This window comes from Eriocheir sinensis, chromosome 8, assembly GCF_024679095.1.
Source record: "Eriocheir sinensis breed Jianghai 21 chromosome 8, ASM2467909v1, whole genome shotgun sequence".
Taxonomy (NCBI): Eukaryota; Metazoa; Arthropoda; class Malacostraca; order Decapoda; family Varunidae; genus Eriocheir; species Eriocheir sinensis.
In genome coordinates, this window is record NC_066516.1 from 14,760,911 (window position 1) to 14,773,344 (window position 12,434).

The following is a 12,434-nucleotide window of genomic DNA, read 5'->3' on the forward strand; positions in this document are numbered from 1 at the left end:
AACTAAACTGTAGAAATGATGCTTTATTTGAAAAGGTAAAGTGTGGAAATGTAGCCAGATTTAAAACTGTATGCCTTATATGAAGCCGTAAACCGTAGAGGAGAAAGTTCACAATAATGCTTGATAGAAGTGCAATTGTCTATTGTTGTGGGTGAACTGTAAACTCTAGGAATGACAGTGCAATGTGATGAAGAATACTGAACCTTGAAAATTTTGGTAAGACATCCGCGTCTCAAAACCTGAAGATTGAGCTTTATACGTACTTTCAGAAATTTAAGCTCAGCAACTTATATATAAACAGTATATGTATATATACAGAAATGCAATATGATGAAGAATATTGAACGTTTAATTTCTGTAAGACATGCTCATCACAGAACATGGACATTGATGTTTATACATACGTTCAGAAATTAAGGCTTAGCTACTCATACATAAACAGAAGATGTGTATATATAGAGGCTACAAAAAGACATAAATCGAACAAACTCACTCGACTATTCTTACATAAACTGAATGCATACGTTATATAATCTACAAACGGGTATACATAGCCAGTAAACAAAAACAACTATTTCCTATACATAGACATTATACATACACTTATCAGCCACTAACGGGCATACATAGCCTGTAGATGTAGACTTAACTATTCATATATAAGCTGTAGACATATCTATATAATTGTGAGTTAAAAGCATAACTATTTGTATACATGAACATTAGACATACATACGTACAGTACATCAGACAAAGCGGGCATATATAGCTTATTCATACATAAACTATACATACGATACATAGACTGCTGACAGGCATGTGTAGCCAGTAAAAAGGAATACATAGATAAAGACAAATGTATGGATGAATGAGAAAGTTCTGGGCAAGTAATGTAATAGACGATGTATGTATGTTTGAATGTATAATGTATTTAATAATTTTGCTCTTTTTTCATATTCCTGTTTTTCTATTAGTCTCAGGGCGAGTTAAAACAGCTATTATTTTCATTATTATTATGGAGGTGGTGAAGGTTATGGTTCATCCCTGTCTGTCTGTCAGTCATAAGGTGCTTCCAGGCAGACAGAATAATGAGATAGGGGCCTGTTAGCTCTGTCCCCAGCATACGCATCACCACTATTTCACGTAACTATATAAATCTATGGCTTCAGTGTGGTGGTGGTGGAAGTGATGATGGTGGTGAAGGCTTCAGGAGGGCTTCTCTCTCTCTTCTCCCTTCGTCACCTGCCTCCCTCCTCTTGGGCTTGAACAGGTGAAACGGGAGAGAGAGGAAGGAGTGGGAGGGGAAGGAGGAAATTCATTTAATAAAAAGAACGAACACCCTAACCCTACCTACATTTTATTCATTACTCATTTATTTCTCATCTCCTTCCTTCGTTCTCTCGTCCCTGGCACATCCCACCTGGAGGAAAGTGTGCACTGCGTCCTCTCGTGTCGGTGTTGTGAGTGTTGCTCCGCCGGGCGCCTCCTCACACTGCTCTAGAACAACAAAATAATTAATAAAAATTCAACACACTAGACCACTCCAGCTCTCATTTATAGCCGCGTCGCTGAGAGCCGACCCTGCCTGGCCTCCGCGACGGTGCTACTCCGGCGGGTTGTCACATTGGCCAGAAAGTCTTTGGGCACTCCGATGTGGTTTTCTTGGCCGTCTGTAAACGCTGATAGTGTAAATTTATAGCTAAGAAGGGTGTGAGGTAGGATAGTGAGTGTGTGAGTGTGAGTGTGATGGTGTGCGCGGAAGACGTGGCAACGCGCGCCGTGTCCCGCCTCCCAGCATTCTCATATCTGCAACGACGATTTATTCCTTACACTCTTCTAGTATATATTAATCACTAGGTTTTAGACGACACGTTCGAGTGGGTATCGTTGCTTGTGGGGCCGCGATAGCTTTCAAGAGGCAAAGGACAAATGCAGTGTTGTGAGTACGATAATCTGGCACGCCGCGCCTCCCCCGCCCCGCCAGTGGACTCGCCCATTCGTCCTCCACACAAGTTGCGCGCACCGGGGCCGCTCGCGTCGCTCTGGGTCCAAGAATCGCCAATTTCCGCGGGTGGCTGTGAAGTGTGAGTGCGTGAGGGTGTGTGGAGGCAGTGAGGAGTGCGTGAGGGTGTGTGGAGGCATTGGTGTAGCGTGCCCGGCAGCCATAGCAGCCCCACACCATGACGCAGAGGCGGCGGACCACGCTGCTGCTGCTGCTGCCGAGGTGTGTAGCGACACTCTCCTAGGACTCTCCAGCCCCGCATGGATTCAGTCAAGATAGCAGGGTTGGGGGCGCACGCCCCTCAAATGCTATACCCTGGGGGGGGCAGACAGCCGCCCCCGGGACCCCAGGCCGCCCACCCGCCGCCCACGTCAAGGTAAAGCAGTGTTCCTTGTGTTAGGCTTGTGTTGCAGGCCCCAGGGTAGGCCAGGCTGGGCTAAGATAGTCTAGGGTAGGGCCAGGCAGGGGATGAGGCTCTCCTAACTCCCGGGGCTCCCTGGGTCTCCTACCACAGGGTTAGCGATGCCCCTGGTGGTGGTGGTGCCAGGGTGGGTGTCAAGGCGCTGCGGGGATACATATGGGGCTGAGCAGGGTGCAGGAGGTCTAGACAATCAATCCTTCCAAACCCCAGCCCTCTAGCCCCTGGGGGAGTGGAGATTTGAGGCAAAACGACGAGCTACAGAGAAACAAGAAACAAACAAACGTACAAGGCGACTGGGTTTGTCTGTCTGTGTCTGTTTGTGCGTGTCCGTGTGCGTGTGTACGTGGCGGGAAGTGTGTACGTGCAGCATACATGGGGAACAGCGTAGAAACGGAGATAAGGGACGGGAATGGGAAATAAAAGGGAGATAGGATGACCGCGGAAATAGTGAGGAGATGGAAGAGCGGCAACGCTGCAATGCTGGAGACGGCACCTCCGCATCTCCCCCCTCCATTATCTCCCCCGCCTCCTCCCCTTCTCCTCCTCCCCCACTCTCTGGCTCTCCCCCTTCACCCCTACTCCCCCATCCTGCTTCTCTCTCTCTCTCTCTCTCTCTCTCTCTCTCTCTCTCTCTCTCTCTCCTAACTGGGTTCTAACAATAATAACATGAAAACAGAGATAGAGGAGGAACAGGAGATGAGAACACAGTCTCTCTCTCTCTCTCTCTCTCTCTCTCTACCACGCCGTCGTGTCACAAGTGAGCGAACGGTTCCGCATCGGCCGTGAACGAAGACTTGTGGGTGACCGAGGCGTTGTGGTGTTGCCAGCGTTGCCACGTCTCCCTCCCTCCCTCCCTCACCCCCTCAACCCCCTCCTCCCCCATACACTTGGCAACGCTGCGCCATGACCTCCACTGAATCAAAAAGTCGACGTGTACACTTATGTGTGTGTGTGTGCGTGTGTGTACGCTTTGGGAAGGTCCCATGTATGTATACTTGATACCACTACTTCTACACCTACACACGTCTACTTTCGTTTATGTAAGTCTGTGTGTGTGTGTGTGTGTGTGTGTGTGTGTGTGTGTTAGAGATTCGGGAATGTCCATGTATGTGTACCTGCTACTGCTACTCCTACACACGGTTCCCTCGTATACTTCCTAAGGGTGAGGTTGTGTGTGTGTGTGTGTGTGTGTGTGTGTGTGTGTGTGTGTTGGTGCTTTAGGGACGAATGCGACTCGACTTTATTTATTATTCATTTATCCTTTTTTCAGCATTACTTATTACTTTTTGCTCTCCCCTTTGGGACTCCTACTGGTTGGGTCTCTCTCTCTCTCTCTCTCTCTCTCTCTCTCTCTCTCTCTCTCTCTCTCTCTCTCTCTCTCTCTCTCTCATCTGTTCTCACCTTTGTCGTCTGCCTAATTTCACCCTTGTTTCAGTTTCATGTATAATTTTTTTCTTCTCATTTTTATCCTTCACCTTTTTTCAGTTTCCACGCCTTCCCTTTCTTTTCTTCTTCCTCCTTTCTTTCCCCCCTACGTGCCTCTTTTATCTTCCCACACACTGCATATTTTCTCCCTCTCATACATATTCTAATCTTTTAATAAACTCATATTAAATTTATACACTGAGTCTCGAAGAGAGAGAGAGAGAGAGAGAGAGAGAGAGAGGTATTGTGGGTTCCTTACCCTTTATTGAAACTACGCCAACAAAAACAAGAAAAAAACGTAATGGTAATGCTAAATTTAAAGACAGGCGCAGACAGACTAACAAGACTGGCAGGTTGAAAGACAAGACACAGACATAGGAGTGAATATTATCCTGTTTTAAATTGACACATTCGCCTTTCGCTCAATTCGTCTTAGTAATAGTAGTAGTGGTAGTAGTAGTCAAACTGGGTACTTTTTTGATAGCGTATATGCGTGTCAGGGTATAAACTTGTCGTATTCAAAGGCTGTTAGTTGATTAGTAATAACAACAGCAAAATTAGTTGTAATAGCAGTAGTAGTTGCAGCAGTAATAGTTTAGCTGTGTTTCTTTCCTTCCATCAAACTTAAAATATGAAGGAACGAGGAAGAAAAATGTTTGAAACGAATGTGGATAATTATTTTCCCCCTCATTAACTAGCACCATTCGTAATTATTTGGAATTTTTTGTTTTTTTGTTTCGCTGTTGAAGGAAAATGCGTCAAAGAAGTATTGATATAAGCGGAGGAAAAGACTGTGGTAAGAATATTTTAAACGAGGAAAATATTCTGTGAACCGTTTTTAATAAATATAAATGACATGAAAAATAACGTCATGCCGTTCTTTGGGCAGTGTTTTTATCTAGTGTTTGCGTGTTTAGTGTTTCTGCTTTGTTGGTGGTAGTGTTGCAGTAAAAGTGTTGCGACCAAAGTGTTAAATGTGCCTGCGTTGTGTTACAGCTAGTCAGTGTTAGTAGTGTGGTGTTATGAACCTTGTGTTAGTGTAATAGGGTTGGAAATTGCAGTGTGTTATAGCTAGAATCAGTATTAGTAGCGATGTGTTAAGTAAGTTTTGTTAGTGTTAGGCAGTGTTACAGCGTTAGATGTTGCGTTTGTATCATCTCGGCCTGATTACGAGCTGGACTAATGCTGTATCACTGCTTAACACTAACAAAACTTTATTAACACCACACTACTAATACAGATTCTAGCTATAATACGCTGCACTTTTTAACCACAAGGTGTGTGTTACCAGTGTTGTTATCTGTGTTACTACCGAAGGAAGCGAGTGGTAGGTGGGTGGTAGTGTTTGCTTCGGAAATAGCAGTGTTAGTGAGCATCCGGCGTTGTGTTGCGTATTACTTCAGTGTGAAAAGTAAGTGTTAGAGTGTGTTGACTTTGTGCTGCAGTGATAGCCGTTGTTTTGTGTTCGCTTTAAGCCATCAGTGTAAAAGTCTTCCCGAGTGTTTTAAGAAGTGGCGTTACGGGCGTTTGTGTTGCGCAGTGTTACCACATTTTGTGTTACGAGTAGGAGTGCTATATTTTCGTACATTTGTGTTGCGCAGTTACCACATTTGTGCTTTGCGAACAGCAGTGTGTTATAGCTAACGTTAGTGTTCGTATTGTAGTGTTCCATGAGTGTTGCAGTGCTTTTATATGCATTGGTGTTAGTGTAGGTCAGTGTTAGAAATAATGTTAATGTTAGTGTTATTAGTATGGTGTTACATGTGTTATAGTGTTGGAAATAGCAGTGTGAGTTGTAGGTAGCGTTAGTGTTAGTGGTATAGTGTTCCTTAAGTGTGTAGTTGTGTTTTATGCGGTGGTGTTAGTGTTGGGCAGTGTTATAGCGTTAGAAATAGTGTGTTTGTGTAGTTAGTAGTTTGGTATGTGTGTTCTAAAAATTAATATTACGAGCTTTTGTGTTAGTGTTGGGCAGTGTTATAACGTTCGAAATAGCAGTGTTAGTAGTGTGCTGTTATGAACGTTTGTGTTAGTGTTGCGCAGTGTTGTGAATAGCATTGCGTGCTGAAGATATCGTCGGTGTTAATAGCTTTGTGTTAGTTATGGGCAGTTGTGGCTTTGGAAATAGCGGTGTGTGTTATAACTAGCGTCAGTGTTTGTAGCATCTTGTGTTTTTCCGTGCGTGTGAAAGGAAGACTACCACTATTTGTTGCTGTCAGTTTGTGTCAGCGTTGATGGATCGTGGTTTCAGAGGTAGGACAGTTAGGAATTGCAGTGTTGTGTGTGTGTGTGTGTGTGTGTGTGTGTGTTAGAGGTAGGTAGCATAAGTGTTAGTAGCGTTGTCATATATTCCCTGTGTGTGTTATGAAAGTGGCGATATAAATGGCTGCGTTTGTGTTGCAGTGTTAACGTTGAAGATAGTCGTGTTAGAAATATATACATAGTCTACTAGAGGTGGTGTGTTGCAGCATATACTTTGCAGCTTCGATGTTGCTGGTGATAAAAGAAGTTTGCTGTTTTAAGTTTTACAGCTCATCACCGTTCGTCAAAGTATTGTGTTGGTGATATCAGAAAGTGATGTTACTAGTTTAAGAAGAAAATTGTGGTGGTATTCCGTGATGGCGGTGTTGCTTCTATCGTGAATACTAGCTCAAGTTTAGTAGTAGTGGTAGCAGTAGAAATAGTAGCAGCAGCAGTAGTAGTAGTAGTCGTGCTACGAGCAATATCCAGCAAGTAATATCGGCTTCCTGTCCCAGCTACCGCCGCCGCCGCTGTAGTCACCGCAAATGTAACACTAAGTAACTTATATATCTATATATATTTTGTGTGTGTGTGTGATCAAAGTGTTGTTGCGTTTCTAAAGGAAAACTTGGCGTTGCCTTGCCGCGGTGTGTGTGTGTGTGTGTGTGTGTGTGTTTCTAAGAAGTGAAGAATTGAAAAAATATGAAGGGGAAGTGAGTGTTTTATATATATATATATATATATATATATATATATATATATATATATATATATATATATATATATATATATATATATATATATATATATATATATATATATATATATATATATATATATATATATATATATATATATATATATATATATATATATATATATATATATATATATATATATATATATATATATATATATATAAATACACAATTTCTGTATTATTTATTTTTATCGTGTTCTATCGTATTGAGTGAGGGAAGATAATGCATCGTACCCTTGCATTCTGATCTCTTTCGTCAAGCTGTGGTACGTATTTCTATTCACCCGTTTATAACAAGAGGAACCATAACGAAGAAAAAGAAGAACGCGGTGTCGGATAATCAAGGAGTGAGACCTGCATTACATATTTTATTTTAGATATACGCACTTCTTCACTTTCCATTGATTGAGACGGAGGCCACTGGGTGCGTTGTGGTGTTGTGGCGATGGTGATGCTTTGTGTACTGCGTTCTTCTGTAGTGAGGTTGTAGATATGGAAGTTGTTAACTGGTGGTGGTGAATGTATTGGAAGAAAGACTGTAGTTGTATTATCGTAGTGAGAATGGTGATGGCGACGGTGATAGTGATGGCCTGTGTACTGCGTTCTTCTATAATGAGGTTGTAGATATGTATGTTTTATAGTGGTGGGCTTGGTGGTGGTGTTGGTGATTGTATTGGAAGAAATGAAAGACGGTAGTTGTAATGTCGTAGTGGTAATGGTGATAGTGTGTCGAAATGGTGATATATGTAATTCATCCTCAGTTTCACACACCCATTATTCTCCAGTGTGTGTGTGTGTGCGCTCTAATCGATTCCCTCCCCCCATCACTCATCAAGAAAAACCGTAAATAATTGAATAACGATAAAGAAGAAAAATCGAAATGAGTCCGTACCATAACCCCGGCCATTCACGGACGCTCAGGGTCACCGCCAAGGACTAGGTCACGTACACGATCATAAGCCTCGGGTCTTTTCACAGACAGGATAAATAAGCAGATTGTGTAGTACGTGGTTACAGAATCATTAGTGCGTTCGTAGGTTGGTTAGTGTTGGTGTAGGTTACTTCGCTATATTCGCCGTTCCGTGCTCTAATGTTATGTTCTTTGTCGTGTATTGATTCTAATGATAACAATGATGCTACTACTACTGCTGCTACTACTACTACTACTACTACTACTACTACTGCTGCTGCTACGACTACTTCTACTGTTACTACCACTAATGATAATAATAATAAGAAGAATGACGATGTTAAATGTATTCTTCATCTTGTTTTGATGACTAACACATAAAAATGACTACTAATAACATTAATAATGATAATAATGGTGGAAAATATGTAGGGGTCAACATTGATATCATTAGTCAGTTATCGGATTGTGTCAGTGGGGTGAAAAATGTGGCCATCCATATCAGTGTGTATAGTCCTCGTGTTTGAGGTCGCAGTAATAAATCACGGACCGCCGCCTCGCTACCCTAAAATACTGCCTTTGAAGTTACTGCGGGAATACTGTGTGGGGTGTGGTGGTGGTCATAAATGCATGCAGGAGGGTGATGAGGCTATCGGACACATCAAAGACACAAATAGTTAGGGCTAAAAGGAATAAACTTAAGATAAATAATATATGGTCCTACAAACTGGGTGGATCATTTAGCGGCAAGAAATAAATGCGAGATAGTAAGGTTAGCTTGCTTTACCTGCTGTTATAACCTGAAGTGTCTTGCAGGTGATGAGGTTAGCTTACTTTACCTATTGTCTATGAAGTGTCTTAGCTGCTGTTGGGGGTGTCATTATAATAGTGATAGATGTTTTTACTTCACTCATGCTTATATAGACAAAAAAAATGAGGTAAAATGGAAAATGAGTGTTCAAAAATATAGATCTTTTTGGAATTAATTGATGGGATAGGTTAGGTTTGGTGTAATTTCGTTTTGTGTGCATTAATTTGTTAACTCAACTTTTGATATCTATTCTCATATTGGGCCGGGTGGTGCAGGATCATTACTTTTTTACGTGAAGCAGTTTTTCTCGTGCCAAAATCAATAACCCACCGTTACCCAAAAAGATGTGATACGATGGCCAATAAAGGAACAAATTTAAGAGATAGAAAAAAATAATATCCATGTCAAAATTGAACTTAAATTAAAAAAAAAAGGACTTAATCACACGTAGCCTATTTGCCTTAACATTGTCCTGTCTTTTTCTTTTCTATATACTATTTACCAATGCAAATATGCCTCGGCGAAATGAAACTACTACCGAACGATTATTATTATTATTATTATTATTATTATTATTATTATTATTATTATTACTACTATTACTATTTACTGTATTAAAGTGACCTGCGTGTGGTGCTGGTGCCGCGATACATGCTCAGGTGATAAACAGTATTACCAAGTTGACCTGCATATCCTTCACCGTTAGAGGCAGGCATGACAAGTGACCTTCCCCGTGTTTAAAGTGCTGGAGGTCGCGGTTATATGACCTAGAATGGATTTGCCTTCATTATCTTCCATCTTGTGAAGTGCATTAAGGGCGTTCAGGTGACAAGATCTGCTTAGCTCAACCTTCGTTACCTGTCTGTCCTTCCTTACCTTCCCTTCCCGTCCGTGGGTTGTGTTTGATGGGTGGTGGGGTGACCTTCCTGCTCTCTCTCTCTCTCTCTCTCTCTCTCTCTCTCTCTCTCTCTCTCTCTCTCTCTCTCTCTCTCTCTCTCTCTCTCTCTCTCTCTCTCTCTCGTGTGTGTGTTTACCTATTTGCATTTAAAAGAATTCAGTTAGGTTTGTAATGTACCCAGTTTTATATAACACATTTTATCTTAACGTAAGTGAATTCCTTTAAAACACACGTAGTCTAGCTTTTCCACTCGATTTCATTTCGTGTGTGTGTGTGTGTGTGTGTGTGTGTGTGTGTGTGTGTTAACTCCCCCCACAATCACTTTACCTACCACCGTTAACGTCAGTGGTGTGTGGCTGTGAATGGCGATGGTGGTGGTGGTGGGGCGGGGTTGACCTCAGCTCTTGCCAGGGTCACGCAGAATGGGCCGGGCACACCACATTCACGAATTGGCAGCCATTACACCTCTCTCTCTCTCCAGGGCCGGGAAAAGTGATACTATGATTGCAGTGCTCAATACAGAAAGCGCTAGTCATAACAGGAAGATGAGGATGTCATTATATTGGTATGCAGACTCTCTCTAGGCCTTTTAGATTGATTTCAAAATATGCTATAAAAATAAATTGGTTACCGTTTCGTCTTGCCAGGGCTATGGGAGATGATGGAAAGTAATGCATGGGATGGGCCCTGAAAATTTTAACAGTTTGGTATAAAAGTAAATTGGTCACGGTTATGCGGTCTGGCTAGGCTGTGGAAAGTGATGGGAAAGTAATGCATGGGATGGGAGAAGGTAGAGTTAGGGGCATATTGAAGTACATGTAACATTGAGTTGAATAAGACTGCGCCAACTGAAATTGACCTTCTCTTCTATCCTCTCCTGCTGACATCTTTTTGTTGGAACAGTGCTTAGCCGGTTTTTTGTGTATTCTGCTCTTTTTGAGCTATTTCCATTGCTGTAAAAAAAAAGTTAATCATGATCTTACAAATGTAGTGTTATGAATAGTGTGAGGAGCTTGCATCAGTAGGCTATTTATCCTCTATTCAAAGTGATCAGTTAGCCTTGTGTTAAAGAACCATTTTGTGACTTCTAGAAACCCTTGTTAGTTAGTGTTCAGGGTTTCCTCGCGCTACTAACATTCTTTAGTTAGGAATTGTCTGTGCTGATGAGGTTAAATTCTTGCTTTTGTATTAATGTTTAGAAATATTTAGTGATGTTATAATTGTGTCCGTGAGTTAGTCAGTACACACACACACACACACACACATACCACCGAATCTCGTGCTTATAAACGTCTCCAGAATTAATATTAAAAAAATAATATTAAACACCGCCAGCCACCATCACATAAAACCTCCGCGTAACAAGTATGACACAATCTGACCTTTACTTTAGCACACATCTTGGAGTCACCGTTACACGCGGGAAAAGTTAACCCCGCATTGACCTTTCCGTCGCTAGGGTCACCGAATCGGCCGCAGAATGTCATGAGTCACCGCCGACTGTATAAATAGTCTACATACGACCTTGCTTTATGTGTGTCCTGGGGTCAGATAGTACCGCCTTCAGCTGTATGTAATAATGTATGAACGAACCAGACTAAGAGGAGGCGGGAGAGAGGAAAACACAATTTGGGTATAGCAGAGACAAGATTTAGTGACCAGCATGCATTAGGAAACAGACTAAGGTTAAAGGAAAAAAGTGAGCGTAGCCTAACAGAAATAGGAAGCATGCATGGATTAGGAAACAGACAGAGGTTAAACGTTAAAGAAATAAAAGAAAATGGGTATAACAGATAGGAAATGAACATGAATCAGAAAATAGACAAATGTTTAAGATATTCTAATGGCGATTAAGTATAATAAATTGACATAGGCAGCTTATATCATACTTAGAACAGATAACAGAGAAACATCAAGCATTCAGAACAAAGGTTAAAAGATATTCTGATGGTTTAGAATGAGAAATTGACTTAGGCAGCTTATATCATACTTAGAACAGATAACAGAGAAACATCAAGCATTCAGAACAAAGGTTAAAAGATATTCTGATGGTTTAGAATGAGAAATTGACTTAATCAGCTTATATCATATTTAGAACAGATAACAGAGAAACATCAAGCATTCAGAACAAAGGTTAAAAGATATTCTGATGGTTTAGAATGAGAAATTGACTTAGGCAGCTTATATCATACGTTGAACAGATAAGATATAAAACGAACATCAATAATTCAGAACAAAGGTTAAAAGATATTCTGATGGTTTAGAATGAGAAATTGACTTAGGCAGCTTATATCATACGTTGAACAGATAACAGATATAAAACGAACATCAGTAATTCAGAACAGTCAAAGGCTAAAGATATTCTGATGGTTTAGAATGAGAAATTGACTTAGGCAGGCATACCATGCGGCGTAGAACTGAGAGCAGACGAACAACCAAAGTACTAACAGAGTGGCGGCAACGCAGAAATTATATGAGTCAGGGCAAACAGAGGCAGGTTTTGAGGTGGAATCAGAGCAGGATCGAGTACACTAACACCAGATAGATAGTTAGTAGGAACGATAGACGATAGATATACAGAACGAGGCCAGCTAGTAATGACCTCCCAAGCCTGAATATAATAATTGATGTGCTTGTGAATTGTGATCCCGTTGAGAGAGGAGGTAACAGTTTAACAAGTCCATTATCTGTTTAACTTCACACCTCTTCATTTATTTTTCAACACAAACAATTCAATCTCGTGATGACCTCCCTCCCCGCCTATCTGCTGAAGGTCACATGCTAGAGGTCAGGTCACCGTTAAGATATACACCAGCATGAGTCACCACCGTTAGGCATCACTTTATGTTTGTTGACCTTTCTCTCTAAGGTAATAATCTCAGGATCTTTCTTTAATAATTTTTAGTCACCGTTAGTTAGCCTGTTGTTTCTTTGCCTCACCTCCTCCTCCTCCTCCTCCTTCTCCGCTA

At 41.4% G+C, this 12,434-nt stretch overlaps 1 protein-coding gene and 1 long non-coding RNA gene across 5 annotated transcripts in view; one reads left to right on the forward strand and one right to left on the reverse strand.

Annotated features, from left to right (window-relative positions):
- Positions 1-331: 331 nt before the first annotated feature.
- Positions 332-1,797, reverse strand: LOC126995594 (uncharacterized). The gene is made up of 2 exons (XR_007750446.1): positions 1,421-1,797; positions 332-1,261 (listed from the first exon to the last, which is right to left on the reverse strand). It is a non-coding gene; the product is annotated as an uncharacterized LOC126995594 (long non-coding RNA).
- Positions 1,798-2,006: 209 nt separating this feature from the next.
- LOC126995592 (uncharacterized) overlaps positions 2,007-12,434 on the forward strand; it is an 86,927-nt gene continuing 76,499 nt past the window's right edge. For 3 of the 4 annotated variants that reach the window (XM_050855276.1, XM_050855278.1, XM_050855277.1), the window contains exon 1: positions 2,007-2,378. In XM_050855276.1, coding sequence (XP_050711233.1) covers positions 2,263-2,378 — 116 coding nt within the window. In that variant the 5' untranslated portion in view covers positions 2,007-2,262. Of the gene's footprint in view, positions 2,379-3,368; positions 3,464-12,434 lie in introns of those variants that run through there. The other variant, XM_050855279.1, reaches the window with a different exon arrangement.